Below are 19,997 nucleotides of genomic sequence, written 5' to 3'. Positions count from 1 at the left end.
AGTCTAGTGATCTAGAAAGCTATCATAATGAATTAAAAATACATATATAAACATTTAATTTTACTCAGTTTTTTGTATTGTTCTTTATTGCCTTCTTCTTTTTTCTGTTCATAAACTAAAGATCAAAGACAATTTATCCTTTCTCCATATACAAGACAATATAGCAGTAAGTATGTAATAAACATTTATTATGAAGGATAATTACTGATAATGCTTAATTTGTCATATATGTGTTGAAAGAGAGAGGGTAATGTTTTGCATCCTTTAATAGCACAAAATTGTAGACACACACCAAGAAAACCACACAATCCAAGGTGAAATTAAAACTGAAAATTTTCATTTTATTCCCCACAGTGAACAAACTTTGGATCTCTTTATCTGGAAACTGTGTTATACAATAAATGAGTAATTGCTTAGAATTATGGTAAAGTTATCTGTGATTCATGGTGCACAGCTAAGAAAAATTAAGAATAAAAAGGTTTATTTTACATTTGGTGGTATACTTTATCGTATAAGATGAAGTTGAAAGCGGTTTGATGTGAACACAGTAACTCTGGGTTAACAACTGCTATTTAATCACTAAGGTGATATGAAGCAATAATACCAGGCTCACACAGTCCATATCCTGGGGAAACTTGTATAACACAAACCATGATTAGCAAGAGATAAACAGAGATAATATTTTGTCTTAAAAAGCAAAATATAGATTATATACTTATTTCTAAAATTTATCATAACTCAGTAAATAGAATTTATAGAATCAAGTTTAACGCACAAATTTGTGAGAATTGTGAGATTAACATTTTTAAAAATTTTCATCTTCTTGGTAATCTTTCAGGAACTTCACATAAAATCAAGATTTTTACTTGATATTCAGAGTTATGTTTCTCATCACTGCCTGTGAAAGCACAGGAGGAGGTTCGGGAGAAACGAACAAAGAATTTCGTAGGATCTTAGAGACCATGTCCCAGTTTGTCATTACTTATTCTTAAAAACGCACACTCCTATTCAGCTTTTAAGATTTCCTCTGTAACCCTGACATTCTCATTGCTAAACTAGAATTGAAGAATGTTTTTTAAAAAAACTACATACCATGGCAAAACATAAAACAAGAGATTTAGGTTTTATGATCTGATATTTACTTATATAAATTCCTTAAGGCTGCCACAAAAAATTACCAATAACTGGGAGTTTAAAACAAGTAAAATTACTTTCTTAGAGTTCTCTAGACAGAAGTCTGAATCAAGGTGCTAGCAGGACTATACTGCCTCCGAATGCAGTGGAGGAGAATCCTCCCTTGCTCCCTGGCTTGTAGCAGAAAAGCACCATCTCCCTCCATTTTCACATGACCTTCCTCCCTGTGTGTCTTCCTGTTGTCCTTCATTGTCTCTTAAAAGAACATCTTCATTAGATGTTCTTGGATTTAGGTCCCACTTTAATCCACTTAAGCTTATTATATTGACAAAGATCCTATTTCCAAACAATATTACTTCTGAGGTTCTGGGTGAACTTAAATAGCTTGGAAGACAACTTTCAACCCATACAACTTGTTATATTTTTGCTAAAAAAACAGGCGTGAATAAAAATCAAATGATCAAATAACTGGCTTCTTAAAATAGATTTTAAAATCTGATGGGTGAATCTATTAAATAATTTGAATTTTTCTTTACTGAAAGCATTGAACAAGCTTCAATATATACATGGAATTTATTTTTGGAACGTAAGTCTTTAACAAAATTGTGTTGAGTGATTCATTAAGTTTCTAACACTCTCTTTCAGGCCTTTGTTCCTGAGGCTATAGATTAAAGGGTTCAACATGGGGATGATGACTGTATACAGCACAGAACCTACTTTGACTACGAGCCAAAAGTTTTTAGAGTTGGGTTCACAATAAAGGAACAGGACAGTTCCGTGGAAAATGGTGATGGCAGTCAGGTGGGAAGCACAGGTAGAGAAAGCTTTTTGGCGCCCAACAGCAGAAGGCATCTTTATAACAGCAATAAAGATGAAAATATAGGTAGTGAGGATGACTCCCAAGCTGCTCACCTCATTGAATATTGCAATGACAAAACAAAGCACTTGACTGATGGAGGCGTCAGAGCAGGAGACAGAGACGATGACGGAGTGCTCACAGACAAAATTTTTGATGATGTTAGACCCACAAAAGGATAATGACAAGAGGAAATAGGTAAGTGTCAGGGAAGAGATTATATCCCATGTATAGGGCCCTGCCACTAGTGATACACAGAGCTTCTGGGACATGACAACGGTGAAGAGCAGAGGGTTGCACACCACCACATACTGATCACACGCCATCACTGCCAGCATGAATGTTTCTGCCACTGCACATATACAAGCCAAGAAGAATTGCATGATGATAATTTAACTATACCAGCTTCTGAACTTCATAAGACAGATATGATTCTTATTTATTTTTGTTTGCGTGCATATCTTCCAATGTCAAAATTGCCCATGTAGAATTAATTGTAATTATTTATTGGATAGTTAGTGTTTTATACTGAACAGCTCTTATCATAGTAGTTTTATGTTATTAGGTAAACTTCCCCATTGTAAACTGTTATTCTTCAGATCATATCAAAATCTAACATATTTCAAGATTTAAATTGAACTGAAAGTTGAGCTGAGCATACATATGTAAACGTATACTAACACAGAAACTTTTGTATAACAATATTCTGAATCAACAATTTAGTTTAAATGGTCTGAGATTTCATCCTTACAATATTTAAGACTTTAAAGTTATTTTACATTCTATAACATAATAATTTGGTAATGACTAACTTCCTAACTGTCTCTTTGACATCTTTGTTCCTGAGGCTATAGATTAAGGGATTCAGCATGGGGATGACCACTGTGTAGAAGACAGAGGCCACCTTGACCATGAGCCATGAACTTTTGGAGTTAGGAACACAATAGAGAAAAAAAGATGGTCCCATGGAAAATGGTAATGGCGGTCAGGTGGGAGGCACACGTGGAGAACGCCTTCTGGCGCCCCCCAGTGGAAGGCATCTTCATGACAGTGATAAAAATGAAAGCATAGGAGGTGAGAATGATCATCAGGCTGCTTATTTCATTGAATGTGGCAGAAACTAAAACTATTTTCTGGCTCGCGTAGGAGTCAGAATAAGAAACAGCAACAATGGCAGCATGCTCACAGAAAAAGTTATTAATGATATTATTTCCTCTGAAGGATAATTCCAGGAGAAAGTAGGTAAGTGTCAGAGAACAGACTATCCCCCAGGAGTATGATGCAGCCACCAACAAGGAGCAAAGCCTCTGGGACATTGCAACTGTGTAAAGTAGAGGGTTACACACCGCCACAAATCTGTCATAGGCCATCACTGCCAGCATAAATGTTTCTGTCACCACAAATATGCAGGCAAAGAAGAATTGCATGATGCATCCTGTGAAGGAGATGCTTCTGTCTTCCACAACCAAGTTCTCCAGCAGTTTGGGTGTAATGGTGGTGGAATAACAGAAATCAACAAAGGACAAGTGGCTGAGGAAAAAGTACATGAGGGTGTGGAGTTTGGGGTTGATCCTGATGACCAAGATCATGCCCAGGTTCCCCAGCACAGTGACTGTGTAGATGGTCAGGAAGACCAGGAACAGGGGCACCTGAAGGTCTGGATATTCTGAGAAGCCCAAGAGGATGAAGGTGACTCCAGCAGTCTGATTTTTTTGTATCCTATAAAAAAAAAAAAAAAGTAAAGTTGAACCAGAGAAATAGGAACCAATAAGTGCAACAGGAATCAGAAAGGAAGAAATATTGAGAGACTAAGTGGGTCTTTATTAAGAGTGTTGCTGAAAATTCTAGGTTTCTGCTGTTACATTATTTCAAAAGGTAGAGTACTTATATAAAAAATACAAGTTGACTAGGATTATTCTGTGAATGGAATAATAAAAAACAAAATTAAGACAGAAATAACAACAAAACAAGTTATACCTTCCTACATTTCAGACAATAAGATCCACTATCATCATAGATATCAGGCTTCATGAGAAGAGCCACTCTTACTTTGCATGAATCTGAGATAAGCGAGAATATTTATATGCGTTTCTACAGTTTCATTCCTGCCTGATTTGTAAAGCTATGAGACAGTTAACTTGCAACTCTTAACAAACAGTAAAATGTTAATATTCCTGGAAAATGGTAAATTTAATATTTTATTGGTGGTTTTATTTTTAATGCCCTTCTGATTTCTTGTAATCCGATACTCTCAACACATTCTGAAGCTGCGTTGCACCAATATGCTAATCTTTCTCATGCATGTTGAAGTAAACTTGAAAAATGTTTAATGTTATTCTTCATGGTTCATTATATCACTTACGAGGAGGTTATTGCAACAAAATATGTGATGTATGTTTCTGTAGTGATAAAGTAAGTGAAGCAATATTAAATGAGAAGTTCTTCATTTTCCAATGTGGCAAATCCCAAAAGCTAGGTAGGGGACAGACAATAATAAATGTGAAAGTACTGAATACGGCAAATAAATTTTAGTTTTTAGGAAAAATACATTCTGATTTAGATTTAAGTTTAAAGCTTTGCCAAGAATAAGTGTCAGGGAGACCCATCTCAAATGGGACACCATAATATTCTCTGAATATGCCTTGATGCCACTAGGCATTTCCTCAATGGTAAAATGTAATAATATATTCATGATTGGAAATTTAAATCAGTAGTATGGAAGCAGAAAGATTGCTAATGGATATAATGATTATTAGACATCATATGAAGCATATTAGATATAAAGTTTTATATTTATTAGAATTTATTAGAATTATAGCTAATCAGTGAGGTTTCAAAAAAACTTAAAGAATTATTGAAATGAGGCCTATGTAGGACACCTATGAACATGTGGACACATTTTTTAATACAAAAATTCAAAATTCATGTTTTGAATACAGAGAATCATTTTCCTGAACCCACATAATGGAAGTACTAGAATTTCATTTGTGGCTTTCGTCTAAATCACAGAACTATATTTTCCCCATTCTCCTTTATGTTTTTCCATTACACAATAGCTTTCTCTAGTTCTCATGCGAACTCATGTTCGAAAGCTACCTTCCAAAGGGACCAATGACTCAGCAATTTCCCTGAAACAATTATTCATAAAATCTTAACACTATGAAACTGGATTCTGGCTGTATTTTTTCAGTTGTGCTTAATTTGAAATATTTTTGCAGCATTGCAAGCATAATTTTCTGTAATTACTTTCACCTGAGTGTCAACTTTAATAATTTCAAATGCTGTTTTTTGCTGAATGCATGAAAACTACATTGTGGATCCTGAAATTTCAAAAACTGCTTAGAACTAGATATTCAATCTCATTACTACTAACACATTCTTCTCAAAGTCATGGTAGATGTATCAAGCTGTTATGGAACACATGCCCATTTACCTAAAGTCTGCTTTCTATCTATTCTCACTAGCATAATGCTTTATTTTACCATCTACTGTTATAAAGATTACACATTGTTTCTTCTCTGCATACACTGCAAACATTAGTGTTTATAACTCACAATTACCATAAATCATATCCTACCATTTATCATATTTGGCTATTAGTCTCACTTATCTCCTCAGAAAGCATAGGAAATTTAAAGATAATGCCAATTTTGTTTTATTCTTTTTTATTTGCCAAAGTATTGATTTTATTGAGGGGCACATGGTGGGAACCTAATGAGAGAAACAAAAACCAGAATTGATACTATTTGAAAGAGAGAAGGAATCTGGATATAATAACATAGGCCCTCCATGCCTTGAACTAAGTGTATCTGGAGGCACCTCAGCCTACACTTGTGTTTGTCTCATACTAAGATTACCAGAACTCAGTGTTTTCCTTCTACGATAAAATTTTAAAACACTAAATCAACTCACCTAAATACAGAGGCATTTGAATGATTCATCTACTGAAGGATCTTTGGCTGAAATTAATGAACTTCAATAATGCTCCTCCGTAGTACTTAATAGAAACAAATATGAAAAAAACAGAAGTGTCAACAGAATAGTTCACTGAAGAATTAAATGTTACTTTTTTCCCCAACCTCTTAAGAAAACTCAGCGATAGCAGAAATAAGGTCATATCTAGAAACTAAGTCCTAGCACCAAACTGTGTCACAAATATATGCCCCAAGGACCCTGGGGACTTTTGACACTGTAGAATATCACTGAAGCATTGCCTTGGAGGCTACAGTTGGAACAATTAAATATAACACTATCCCAAGTGGTATCTTGTTTGTATTAGAGTCTTTCTAATGCCCTTGACATATCAACTTCACTTAATTAATCTTAATACTGAATATACCTTGACTTTACATAGGTGTAAAATACAGGAATGTGAACAGAAAAAAATCAGCTATAAAACAATAGTCCAGAGATAGCTATTATTACCTCACATTAAATTTGTTTTCTTTTTTATGAAGGTATATTTATATTATTACATGTCCAAATACAAAGCTGCCTAAATAATGCTACATCATTTATTTATTCTTTGTGGCAAAATAAACTTCATTTGGTAGTCACATCATTGTTTCTTTTTTAATAGAAAACAATTTGTGTTGGCCTTTTTAAAATATGGCTATATTCAGATGTTTATGTTGACTATTGAATCTGAAAAAAAACTGAGTTATGTTTCTAAAAGTAAACCAGTTTATGAAAAATGCCACTTTTGGGGAAGGATGATGTATTCATTAATTCTGGTACTCTATATAGCATGCTTTTAAAAAATAAAGCTTATTTTTCTCTAATGCAACGTCAAAATGTATTCCTACACATTGGGCATCTCTGCTGCATGTAGTAATGCAGCTAACATGTTCCTGTTCTCTTGTGTTTCACCATTATCATGGTGTGTCCAAGGTTACAGTTGTATTTTGCATGTGAGGAAGCGGGAATCATGCAACGCCCCTTTAATGTGTCTTCAGAAAAAAAGCTCATTTCATTGCAGAGGATCTCCTAGACCACATGGGGAAATCAAGGGCAGAAGAGCTGATTATCAGTCTCAGACACAACACAACTAAGGAACTACAAGTAGAAAAGCAACAGGAATCTGTTCTTGAGGATATTTGCCTGTGGTTTCCTTTTCTTGGAGTGTCTTCATTGTCTTTGTTATCAACATGATGCCACTTCCATAAAATGAGTCTCAAAGTGTTCTCATTTCTTTAATTTTTGGCACGTTTTTAGAAAGATTTGTGTTTGTGCTTTTTATATGTTTTGTAAAATTCACAAATGAAACCATCTTGTTCTGTATTTCCTTTGTTGGGGGTTTTTGATTGCTGATTCAGTCTTATAATAGTTTTTGGTCTATTTAGAGTTTCTATTTATTCATGATTCAGTCATCATAGGTTGTATATTTCTAAAAATTTATTCATTTCTTATAAGTCCTCCAATTCATTGGCATACAATGGTTCATAGTAGTCAATTTGGATTCTTCTTAATTTCTATGGCATCAGTTGGTTAGATGCGATGTTTCCTCACTTGTTTCTGATTATATTTGAGTCTGCTCCTTTTTTTCTTGGTCCACCTATTATTTGTCATTTACATTTATATTTTTTTAAACCTGAGTTTTATTGATTTATTCTATTTTTTATGTTACTTATCTCATTTATTTCTGTTCTAACATTTATCATTTCCATCTTTTTGTTAACTTTGTGCTTCACATCCCATGTTCGTGGATTAGAAAATTTAATATTGTTAAAACGTTCATTCTACTCAACTATATATAAGGATTTAATAAAATGTTAATTAAGTACCTACATTTAGATTCCTATTTTTACAAAATAGAATAGAAAACTAAATTTTTTGTAAATATATGAAAGATCAATATAGCCAAAGGAAACAAGAAAAAAAGAGAAACGTGCTGGAGGCAACACTCTTCCTGATTTCAAAATATATTACAAAGTTGCAATAAGTAAAATAGTATTGCACTGCCATATAAATGCACAGATAGACCATTGGGCAGAATAGAAAGCCTAGACATAACCCACATACATACAGACAATGAACCTTTGACAAATGCACCAAGAATCATAATCAGAAAAAACAATAGTATCCTCAACAAATGGTGTCAGGATAACTGGATATCCACATGCAAAAGAATGAAATCAGATCCTCTTATGACATGATACACAAATATCAACTCAAAATAGATTAAAAGTTTAAATTTAGGGCCATTAACTCTAAAATGCCTACAAGAAAACATGGGGGAAATCTTTCAGACACTGTTTTTCTCAATTATTTCTTAAATACGCCAACAAAAAGAAAAGAATAACAGTGAAAATAAATCAGTGAGATTATATCACACTAAAAAGTTGCACAGCAAGAGAAACAATCAACAGAGTGAAAAGGCAACCTGTGAAATGGAAGAAAATATTTGCAAATCATATGTTTGATAAAAGTTAATATATAAAATACATAAGGAACTTCTACATTCAATAGCACCAGCCAAATGCCCAATTAAAACAGGCCTAGGACTTTAAAATAGATTTCTCCATAATGGACATACAGATGGTCAATATGTACATGAAAAGATAAAATCACTAATCATCTGGGAATTACAAGATGAAAAACACACAGATATCACCTCATACTTATTAGTGTTGCTATTATAAAAAAAATAATAATAATAATTAGTGTTGCAAGACTCTGGAGTTATAAGACCCTTGTACATTGTTGATGAAAATATAAAGTGTTACATCCACCATGGGTAGCCATTGAAAGATAAATGGATACAGAAAATCTTGTATATACATACAATGGAATACTATTCAGCCTTAAAAATAAGAGAATTCTGCTATATGTGACAACAGAAATAAACCTGGAGGGCCTTAGGCTAAATTAAATAAGTTAGCAACAGAAGTACAAATATGTTCCTGATAGCAACAGGAGGCAGAGAAATTCTCAGCAGACGGGCAGATCCTCAGAAAAACCCCACCTTCAAGCCTAAATAAAACCTGTGGCCCAAACTGAAAACTTCCATCCGTATTTGTCTGCTCTCTCCCAGTTGGTTCTTTCTGAATAATGTCTTTTTACCAATTGAATGTTATCTTTTCCAAAACTACCTATGGCTCACCCCGCTCCATCCTGTAGCTTTAAGATCCCAGACTCAGCTGGCAGAGGGGAAAAAGCGACTGAAACTCAGGAAGAAGTGGCTGGACATCAGAGAGAGGTGACTTTGACTTCAGAGAAAGTGGCTGAATAAAGCAACTTGACTTCGGAAAAGAGAGGTAGAGAGGTGGATTGACTTAAGGGGCAAGCCACCTTCCCTTCCCATCCCCTTTCCAGCTCCTCCCTCTCCACTGAGAGCTGCTTTCATCACTCAGTAAAATTCTCCACATTCACCATCCTTCAATTCATCCACATGACCTCATTTGTCTTGGGCACCAGGCAAAAATTCAGGATGCACCAGGTGTGGGCACCTAAAGGGTTTGTCACACTGGTCCTTTGCCCTCACTGGTGGAAGGCAGTTTCCTCATGTGACCAGGCAAAGGGCCCATTGAGCTGGTCACACACTGCTGTCTGCAAACAACAGAGCCAAGAGACCCTCTGGGGCCTGGGCACACCACCTGGATACTACTGTGGGGCCCACATTGAGTTTGCTCCTGACAGCACCAAAGCAGCTGGTTCTGCACTCGCTCGCTCCAGTTCCTGCACTTGTTCACTCTCATGCCCCCTTCAGCAAGGAGTTGAGCAGGGCAGGCTGAGTAAACAAGACACCCCTGTCATGAGACCTGTGAAGGGGTCAAGAAAATGTCCTACATTATTATGATTCTGCTTGTATGAAGTATCTAAAATAGGCAAACTCATAGAAACAGAGAGTAGAAAGGTGTTTGCCAGGGCCTAGGGGGAGGAGGAAATTGGGAGCTGCTGTTCAATGGGTCCACATTTTCAGTTATGCAAGATGAATTTGTTCTACAGATCTGTTGCACTATGTGATGTACAATGTATTTTAAAATAATTTATTATGTACTTAAAATTTTTCATTCTCAGCACACTGACACAAGAACAGAAATCCAAATGCCACACGTTCTCACCCATAAGTGGTTATTGAACAATAAGAACACATGAACACAGGGAGGGGAACATCACACACCGGAGCCTGTTGGGAGGTGAGAGAGATAGGGGAGGGGTAGCAGAGGATGGGACACTGGGGAAGGATAGCATTAGGAGAAATACCTAATGTAAATGATCAGGGATGGATGCGGCAAACAACCATGGCATGTATATACCTATGTAACAATCCTACATGATCTCCACATGTAGCCCAGAACTTAACAGATGATAAAAAAAAATTTTTAAGAGGGTTTTGCCCATGTTAAGTATTTTTACCACAGTAAGATTTTTCAAAAGCGATGTGAAAATTATTTAACATTAGGATTTTTGAAGGTTAAAGTAAATATTTATGGATACGGATTTCATAAGGCAAGACAATGCGAGCGAAGCATATCATTTGGAAAATATTTACATGACTATTTTGGAAATTAAAAATACAATTATCAGAAATAATAAAAGAAAAATTGACAATCTGCTAGTTTATTATGACATAAAATAGAGAAAATACATAGTTATTTGTGTTTAAATGAAATTTAGTGTGTTCTTAATTAGAAAGGTAGACCACAAAGTATAGTACTATTAGCAATACTCTAACCAAAGAAATCACAGATATATTTTTATTATTATATATAACCATCTATCTAAAAATAGTACCATGACCATCTTTATTTTAAATTATGTGAAGTAATATACATGGATATAGATACTATCTACTATGAATAATAAAGCACAAATATACAATTCTATACAAGGTAATAATTTTAATATTTGGTAGTTTTACATAAATATAATATGTTTGATTTATATTTCTATGTATTTTTTTTATGTTTTTCTTGTGTCATATGCTTCACCAGACCCTGAAAGGTGTTTCCAATGTCAAAAAGCTATTACAGAAACGTAATAAATTTTGTGACATTTATGAGGAACTGATACAACTTGTAGCAAAGACAGAGTATAGAGAACATAAACAAAGCTAGAGGGAACACTTCTAAACAGACATCTGAGAGTTCTGGAAAGCAATACATTAGTAAATGATGTGACAACAGGGAATGGTAAGTTTTGAAAAATAGTATTTTTGCCTTTTTAAAGAATTCATCATTTTTAAAACTAAGCAATCATAGTGTGTAAATTGAGATTTAATTTACATTTCCTTGAACACATATAACGTTGGAATATTTCGTGAGATTATTATCCATTCATATATTTTATAGAGTAATTGCATATTAGTCTGATTTAATTTCTTTATTAATGATTTGTAAAGTATATATGTGTGTGCATGTGTGTGTGTATATATATATATATATATAGTAATCGACAACTCTATATATTAATAAACACTCTCAGTCTATAGATAATTACTTCTAGTCTATGGGTGGTCTCTTCATTTTTTAATGATCTGTTTTGATGATAAGCAACTTCTAACTATTGATGAAGTCTCATTTGTTTATTTTCATATGGATAATCACCTGTTCTTTATTCCAGAAGCCTCAGCGTTTCAGTTGTTATGCTTAATTAATTTGATAATAAATAAATTAATTTTGTATGGAGTGAGGTAAAGGTTATTTTCCCCCATTCAATCACCCAGTTTTTTTCAGATACGTTTCCAAGGATCAACTGACTATGTTTCTTGGATTATATCTGGATTCTATTTTATTTATTCTATTATAGTCTCAGTTTGCCTGTCTGTATTCCTAAACCGCAATGGTTTGTTTCCTTTTGTTTACTAATAAATCTTCAATTCTTCCAATTTTTTTAAAAATATATTTTTTGATATTTCACATACTTTGCATTTCTGTATACATTATTACCCAAATCCAGAGTATCTGTTTTTCAAAACACATCATAAAGAGAATGAAAGATAAGTCACATACTCATAGATATATTTCAAATCACAAATTTGAGGGGGAAAAAGAGTTCTATTTTAAATAATAATCAAATCCCAATAAAAAGAAAAGGCATGGAATTAAAAATAGACACAATACTTGAATATAGACTTTACCAAACAAGTACAGATAGCCAATAATCACATTAAAATATATTCAACTTCATTACTTGTTAGATGAATGCAAACACAAATCATAGTGAGATAGCATTACATTTCTTTTTTCTTTTTTGAGACAGAGTCTCACTGTTGTTACCCAGACTGGAGTGAAGTGGCACAATCTCGGCTCACTGCAACCTCCGCCTCCTGGGTTCAAGCAATTCTCCTGCCTCAGCCTCCCGAGTAGTTGGGATTACAGGCGCGCACCACCATGCCCAGGTAATTTTTGTATTTTTAGTAGAGACGAGTTTCACCTTGTTGACCAGGATGGTCTCGATCTCTTGACCTCGTGATCCACCCACCTCAGCCTCCCAAAGGGCTGGGATTAAAGGCATGAGCCACCACGCCGCTTCTAAGATTGAAAATGATGCCCATAACATTATTTGCCCAAGATAGGGAACATTCAGAATTATCATACCCAGCTGGTAGGATTTTAAATCATGCAGCCACTTTAAAGATCATTTGGAAGTTTCTTAAAAAGGTAAACATACACCTACCATAGGATTTGGCTATCTTTCCTAAGTACTTGTAAAAGGATATGAAAGTGCTGTATGTGCCTTTACAAAGATTCTGACGGAAATGTTCATAGCCATCTTACTGTAATAGTCAAAAACTGGAAATCACTCAGGTTTCAGTCAATAGGTAAATGAATATATTGTAGTATATTCGTACGATAAGATACTACACAATAATAAAAAGACATGCAAATTAATTTCAAAAGAATGTTACTGAGAAAAAGCAGACAAAATGTATTTCATGCTGTATTATTTCACATGAAGAAAACACTAGAAAATACAAACTGTATCCCTTCTGTGGAGGGGATACTGTTGAGGCTCTAAGGGGGATCACTACAGTTTGTTCCAATGTATTGTTAGCAAAAGCCAAAAACTGGTTTCCTGAGAGTGGAGATTCCCTTAACGTTAAATCTATAACCCAGCTAGAAATCATGCTTTTTATTTGTTTGTTTTGGTGTGGCGTGGAAACCTAGTAAACCCACTGCCATTCACTGAGAAGTCCCTCCTTATGTTGCTGATCTGTAGCATAACACATCAAAAATAAATGAATCTGCTAGAAATTCTCAATTACATTCCTCTTTTCTATTTATTTATCTTTGCAAAACAGTATCATACTCAAGCCACTAGTCTTGAAATTCAGTCTCATATTTGGACAAAGTTTTAAAAGTTGTATTCAAGATCAACCTCTGTTTGAAATTCTGTTGCCTATAAACACTCTGGCTATCATTTAGGCTCCATTCAAGGACACAGAAATCGTGCTAGCCATTTTTAAAGATAAAACATTAGAGGAAATTATTCAACACTTGCTGATTTAACATGGAAGGGAGGGAGTTGGCAGAAAGGAAGAGAGAGAGGAAGAAAGGGAGGAAAGAAGGAGGGAAGGAGGGAGGGAGGGAGGGAGGAAGGGAGGGAAGGAAGGAAGGAAGGAAGGAAGGAAGGAAGGAAGGAAGGAAGGAAGGAAGGAAGGAAGGAAGGAAGGAAGGAAGGAAATAAATGAAGGGCAGGGACCGGAGCGGACCTCAGGGGACAGGAGGGAAGGGGAGAAAAATGAGCCTAGAAGTAACATGGGAATAACTACAGGTGGCAGATGCAATCCCTAGGTTTAGGGGGTGCTGATACTAACAGACCCTCACCAGGGAAGGAAAGGCCCTGTAGATGCAGGACTCTCCCTTCAGTGGAGGGGACACTGCTGGGGCTCTGAAGGAGATCACTACAGTTTATTCCAAAAAAACAGTCACCAATTTTAAACATTGTTCCAAAATGAAGGTCATCAGTGGGACTTCATCCACATGTATATAGTAAATAATGAGAACCAGGTAGCATCTGACAACACCTGCTCCAAATGGCTTTCTAATGTATCAACTGGCAGAACATAACAAGAAACCAGCTAACAAAAGAAAATTAGGTCATTCCCAGTTTTATTTCTACCTCTGTCTCTGACTCTGTAGTTACTGATTCAAATTCCTCTGAGAATAAAAAGTGTGTCCTCCCTTAAGTAAAACTCCAGTGACGCTGACTTTTGTGCTGTTGATATTCCATTAGCCAAGGAGAAGAAAGTGAATGAGCTCTCCCATTTATTATGATATTTCTTTCATTTATATTTGGCTATGCTGTTCATCGCAAATGGTTATTGAGTTTTAGTAAATAATTTTCTACATCTATTGAAATAATTAAATATTTTTCTATCTTTTGTTAATGTGGTCATTTACAATGGTAGAATACAAATGGTATTTCAGTCTTGCTTTCTAGAATTAAATCTCTCTTGCATACAAAATAGTAACATTTTAAATGAAAGAATTTGACTTTTATATTTGTAGTATTTTACAGATACATCTATGAGAGTAATTTGTTTGTAATTTTCTATTGTGGCAAATCTACCCTCATAAAATGCATTGGAAAGCATCCCCTCTTGTTCTATTATGTAAGGGAGTTTACATAAATTGATATTATTCTTTTTTTTTTTTTTTTTTTTTTTGAGACAGAGTTTCACTGTTGTTACCCAGGCTGGAGTGCAATGGCGCGATCTCGGCTCACCGCAACCTCCGCCTCCTAGGTTCAGGCAATTCTCCTGTCTCAGCCTCCTGAGTAGCTGGAATTACAGGCGTGTGCCACCATGCCCAGCTAATTTTTTTTTTTTTTTGTATTTTTAGTAGAGACGGTGTTTCACCGTGTTGACCAGGATGGTCTCGATCTCTTGACCTCGTGATCCACCTGAGAGGAAGGGTATAATTATTTATTAAGGCAATACTGGAATTTCAGCCATAGACAAATAGAAACAAAAACATATAGCAAAAATAACTAAAGAACTTTAAGATATTGCTTTGCTCAGCTAATTATAGTTTACAAATTATAATTTACCTAATATCTATCATGTAATTTTTTTCAAATAGAATTTTAAATCCAAGGACCTACAGAATGTGGCAAATATAGTTGATTTTATACTGTTCAGTTTCTCTAAATATATTTTTCTTTTTTCTTAAAATGTTTTTATTAACATGCACACAACCTATTAATGTACTTTACAGGAACATTTGCTTGAGTGTATATGAGCCCTGTTTGAAGAACAATTAGAAGTTATATAAATTATGCAATACTGTAGTTACATAATATGGTTTGTTATAAAATATTTTTATGTATTACTAAGTAATAAGATAAGTGGCTTAGGTTAAACAGTTTTATAATAAAGCTATATAGTACAGGAAATTGTCATTTTTATTTCAACATGAAGGGCAGGAATATTGGAACCATGATATATGGAAATTTACTAAGACCTTGTCCCAACATGAACAACGAACAGCAAGTAACAATCAACAAAAACGGTTATTTAGTTAAGCCAATTAAATGCATCATCAATTTACAGAAGACTTTTGTCAAACTAAGACCAAAGTTATCTGAAATAAGAAGGATAATTTCCCATTAACTGAAGTTCCCCAACAATTGAGATATACAGAAATATTAGGCAGAATGCTTCATGCCTTTCTATATCTATGCTCTTAGTCTTGTAACTTTTCAATTCTACGATAAGAGGTAGATATCCTTCCTCAGTCATTAACTTGGGGCCCAGCCATGTGATTCCCTTTGCCTAAAAGAATGTTAAAAGACATGACATGAATGGAAGCTTGAACTAGCATTTGTTGTTGTACATTGCCATTTGTGACTCTCCCATCAAGGGTGGAAGAAAATACTTCAGCTAGCTCAGTGGTTCACAGGATCACAGTCACATAGAGGCTGAGCTACTCAATTATTACGCAGGTCTATGAGTTCCCATTAGACATGTTAGACTAGGTAATACAGCCACAATGCACCTGCTGATATTAGCATAACTGCCAAATAAATAGATAAAATAATAATAATTACCTAATGTTATGTATCACTGACCTTTGTGGTATTTTGATATGGATCAACATATAACTTATATAGAAATAGATTGTCGAGAATGACAAATTCAGATTTCAGAATAGCTATTTCTAAAATATGTGGCTATTGTTGTTTTTGATATATTGTATACAATGAACAAATAAAATTTTATGTAAACCAATATAATTCTACCAAACAACATTCTGGACTTCGTGGGCAGACATATGCCTTATACACTCTTAGAATACACCAATGCACACTATGTGGAATTCAATAACTATTTCTTTTAAATTTAGTGTCTGAATACTGAACCTCTCTTAGTTTACTGTATTGCATTTGCTATATCCACCTTCATGGTAAGCTATAAATTTTCAGAACAAATCTACAAGACCATTCTCCAACAACTGAAAAAGAATACAAAGTTTACCTGGGCAGCAAAAGGAAAATGTACATTAACTCAGAAATCTTTACATAACAAATTCTGATTTAATGACAAGTTAGATCATTAGAGATTATATTGCTGTGTTACTTGTTAGCTAATCTACTAGAATTTAAACAGATGTCAAAAAACCACCTAACTGGGGTTAAATTAAACACAGGCACTGCTTTCCTGTTTGAAAAAGAAATTTGGATTGTTAGCAATTCTAGACTTTTGGGCAGTTCTGCACAATATTCTTGAATAGGAATATTCATCTTCTAGACTTTATGAGACATAGTAATTTGGTAAAGACTAACTTCCTAAATGTCTCTTTGACATCTTTGTTCCTGAGGCTATAGATTAAGGGATTCAGCATGGGGATGACCACTGTGTAGAAGACAGAGCCCACCTTGACCATAATCCACGAACTTTTGGAGTTAGGAACACAATAGAGAAAAAAGATGGTCCCATGGAAAATGGTAATGGCGGTCAGGTGGGAGGCACACGTGGAGAACGCCTTCTGGCGCCCCCCAGTGGAAGGCATCTTCATGACAGTGATAAAAATGAAAGCATAGGAGGTGAGAATGATCATCAGGCTGCTTATTTCATTGAATGTGGCAGAAACTAAAACGACCTTCTGACTCACATAGGGGTCAGAGCATGAAACAGCAACAATAGCAGCAGGCTCACACACAAAGTTATTAATGATATTGTTTCCTCTGAAGGATAATTCCAGGAGAAAGAAGGTAATTGTCAAGGAACAGACTATCCCCCAGGAGTATGATGCAGCCACCAACAAGGAGCAAAGCCTCTGGGACATTGCAACTGTGTAGAGTAGAGGGTTACACACTGCCACAAATCTGTCATAGGCCATCACTGCCAGCATGAATATTTCTGTCACCACAAATATGCCGGCAAAGGAGAACTGCATGATGCATCCTGTGAAGGAGATGCTTCTGTCTTCCACAACCAAGTTCTCCAGCAGTTTGGGTGTAACGGTGGTGGAATAACAGAAATCAACAAAGGACAAGTGGCTGAGGAAAAAGTACATGGGGGTGTGGAGTTTGGGGTTGATCCTGATGACCATGATTATGCCCAGGTTCCCCAGCACAGTGACCGTGTAGATGGTCAGGAAGACCAGGAACAGGGGCACCTGAAGGTCTGGATATTCTGAGAAGCCCAAGAGGACAAAGGTGACATCAGAAGTCTGATTTTCCTGGTCCCTGGGACAAAATAGAAAAGTTGATTCAGAGATGCAAGAAGTATTTGGACAAGGCTGAGTAAAATGAGGACAAGGCCTGAGTAAAATGAGGTTTAGAGCTTATCCATAGTGTCATGGAAAAGATTAGTTTTAACCATTACATTGTTTCAAACGCTAGAATATACTAATACCACAATTATACAGTGCATATTAATTGTTTGGTAATGTAATAATGGAATATGGGAATTGAGAGAGCAAGAACAAAAGTGCAGTTGGCTCCAGTGTATTTCAAACGATCTGGTTCAACAGCCTCAGAGGCAACTGGCTCCATGAGAAGGACCAGTCTAACTTCTGCATGAGTCAGAGTTTAGTGAAACGCTTATCACGGAGGAAGATAAGCATTGCCATTTTATTTCATTTCAATACAATGCTTATTTTGAGTTTCAGTAATTTTTCCACTTCCTCTATTAAATGATGAGAACTTGGAACTCAAAAAAAGAAATTTAATGACTCAGAAAAATGATCATCACATTTTGGTAACAGTTGTTTCTAGAGCTATTTCTGAATTTCCCTTTCCAATGACCTCCCTACATCTAATCACACATTTCTCTCCACATATTTTAGATCCTTGCTGTAGAATGTGAATAATGCACCTGATCAGCCACATTTATCTAATTATTGAATATTGTAAAAATCTGTTATTTATTCTTGATATATTTTAATATCAGACATTTTGAATAATTTGGACTGGAAACAATAATAATACATCCAGATACTTTTTGTTATTCTGAAGTACTTTCTGCCACATCATTCTCAGGTCATCAAAATTCCATCTAGCTCCAAACCTCCATGGATGAGACATCACTTCCAGAGGAATTACAATGGTTTTTATTTGGTTAGAAGGTTTTTGTTTGGTTTTGTTTGCATTGGATTGCTTACAATAGACACACAGATAATGTTTTCAATACTCTATGCTTATAATTCCTTCATCTTTTCCAACAATTTTATCTCAACTTGACTCATTCATCAGAACCATGGTCATAGTTTTAACTACGTCATTATCTGTTATGATAAACCCTGAAAATATCAATATTATGCAATATCTGTAATATAATATATATTTTATTCATGTTTTATTCTTTGCCATTTCAAGAAATTGTTGTTCCACAATAAAATAATATTAATGAGGAGAAATATGGAAGGCCAGGACATGGTAATCTTTATAATCTCAATAATCTTTATTGAATAAATGAATGTATATATGATCGAATAACTCTAGCCACATATTATACTTGTATTGGGGTATAAGTTTATAATACTACTAAAGAAGTTACACTTGCCTATTAAATCAAGGCCACATTGTAAACTCACAATGCCTGAGACACATCTTGAGTCCTAAAGATCAAGTAGCTATAGTGAAACCCCACGAGCTCTAAGCATCTTGAATTAGAATAAAACAAGAACAGTTAGCAGGGAAAATGAGGAATAACTAAACTGCAATTTTATGCCATTTAATCCAGAACCATGTCATGACTGCTTACTGAAAGCTAAAATAGTAGTCGGCATAGAAAGAACACCATTCCACACAGCAACCAGTAAAATTTCTAGGCTTTATCATTAGCTGAGATTAGATACTCTTCAGTTTACACTGAGTTGTTACAATGTTTAGCCTCCAGGACATACGGCATGCACTTATATTTTGCAGAAAACATAAGTGCGTGCAGCATATATATATATGACTATATATATATGACTATACATATATATATATATATAGTACTGTATAGGTTAGGGTTATATATGAAATTATATACATGTACATGTTACATATTCATGTGGGTTCTTTAACTGCTTCTTTAGATTCACTTCATTTGATATCTGTGATTTGATCTTCTACATTTATTGTTATTTTATAAACATATGATTCAGTTTAACAGAAAACCCATGGAGTGCAAATGTTCTAAATGAACATGCTTTTTCAAGCATTTTCCTAAATCTGTATTTTTTTCTAAGGATGTTCTAACACACTCTGAGCATCCTGGGCTTGAAAAGAAAATCATTTTCATCCAAGATAGGTATTTCTAAATATATATTCAACATACTGCTACCCACACATCCTTTCTTTGTGTGCCACTTTTCATCCCACTTTTTACACTTTATTTCTTTACCAAAAGACGTGGGGCCAAAGTTCACCATGTCCCATTTAGCCCCAGGAAGTGTTACCCTTGTTTAGCTGAATGAGGGCTCATGCTGCTGTGCACAGGCTTTCCCTCTTTTGTAGTGACACCCGACGTGACTTTCCAATTGTGCATTTACTCTGTACTGAGCACTGTAATAGGCATTTTAGAAATTCCGAAATTAGAAAATATTGGCCTTCACCTCAAAACTTTTTC

At 35.0% G+C, this 19,997-nt stretch overlaps 3 protein-coding genes across 3 annotated transcripts; all 3 read right to left on the bottom strand.

Moving 5' to 3' along the window:
* Positions 1 to 1,728: 1,728 nt before the first annotated feature.
* On the bottom strand, positions 1,729 to 2,373 carry LOC100405765 (olfactory receptor 5D13-like). Its single transcript, XM_002755326.1, has one exon. The coding sequence runs from the start codon at positions 2,371 to 2,373 to the stop codon at positions 1,729 to 1,731; it is 645 nt and encodes a 214-aa protein (XP_002755372.1).
* A 392-nt stretch (positions 2,374 to 2,765) lies between these two features.
* LOC100405401 (olfactory receptor 5D13-like) lies at positions 2,766 to 5,931 on the bottom strand. Its single transcript, XM_009008193.3, is given in 3 exon segments — positions 2,766 to 2,945; positions 2,947 to 3,709; positions 5,903 to 5,931. Coding segments are annotated over 3 exon segments (972 nt in total).
* A 9,103-nt stretch (positions 5,932 to 15,034) lies between these two features.
* On the bottom strand, positions 15,035 to 19,292 carry LOC100405034 (olfactory receptor 5D13-like). Its single transcript, XM_078339142.1, has 2 exons — positions 19,288 to 19,292; positions 15,035 to 17,626 (listed from the first exon to the last, which is right to left on the bottom strand). Exons 1-2 carry the CDS (start codon positions 19,290 to 19,292, stop codon positions 16,675 to 16,677), a joined length of 957 nt encoding a protein of 318 aa, XP_078195268.1. The 3' UTR covers positions 15,035 to 16,674.
* Positions 19,293 to 19,997: the final 705 nt, after the last annotated feature.

This window comes from Callithrix jacchus, chromosome 10, assembly GCF_049354715.1.
Source record: "Callithrix jacchus isolate 240 chromosome 10, calJac240_pri, whole genome shotgun sequence".
NCBI classification, from domain to species: domain Eukaryota; kingdom Metazoa; phylum Chordata; class Mammalia; order Primates; family Cebidae; genus Callithrix; species Callithrix jacchus.
This window is presented reverse-complemented; position numbering and strand designations above follow the sequence as displayed.

Excerpts from the sequence above, each read along its gene's own strand:
- LOC100405765 (XM_002755326.1), bottom strand. The coding sequence starts at position 2,373 with ATGCAATTCTTCTTGGCTTGTATATGTGCAGTGGCAGAAACATTCATG.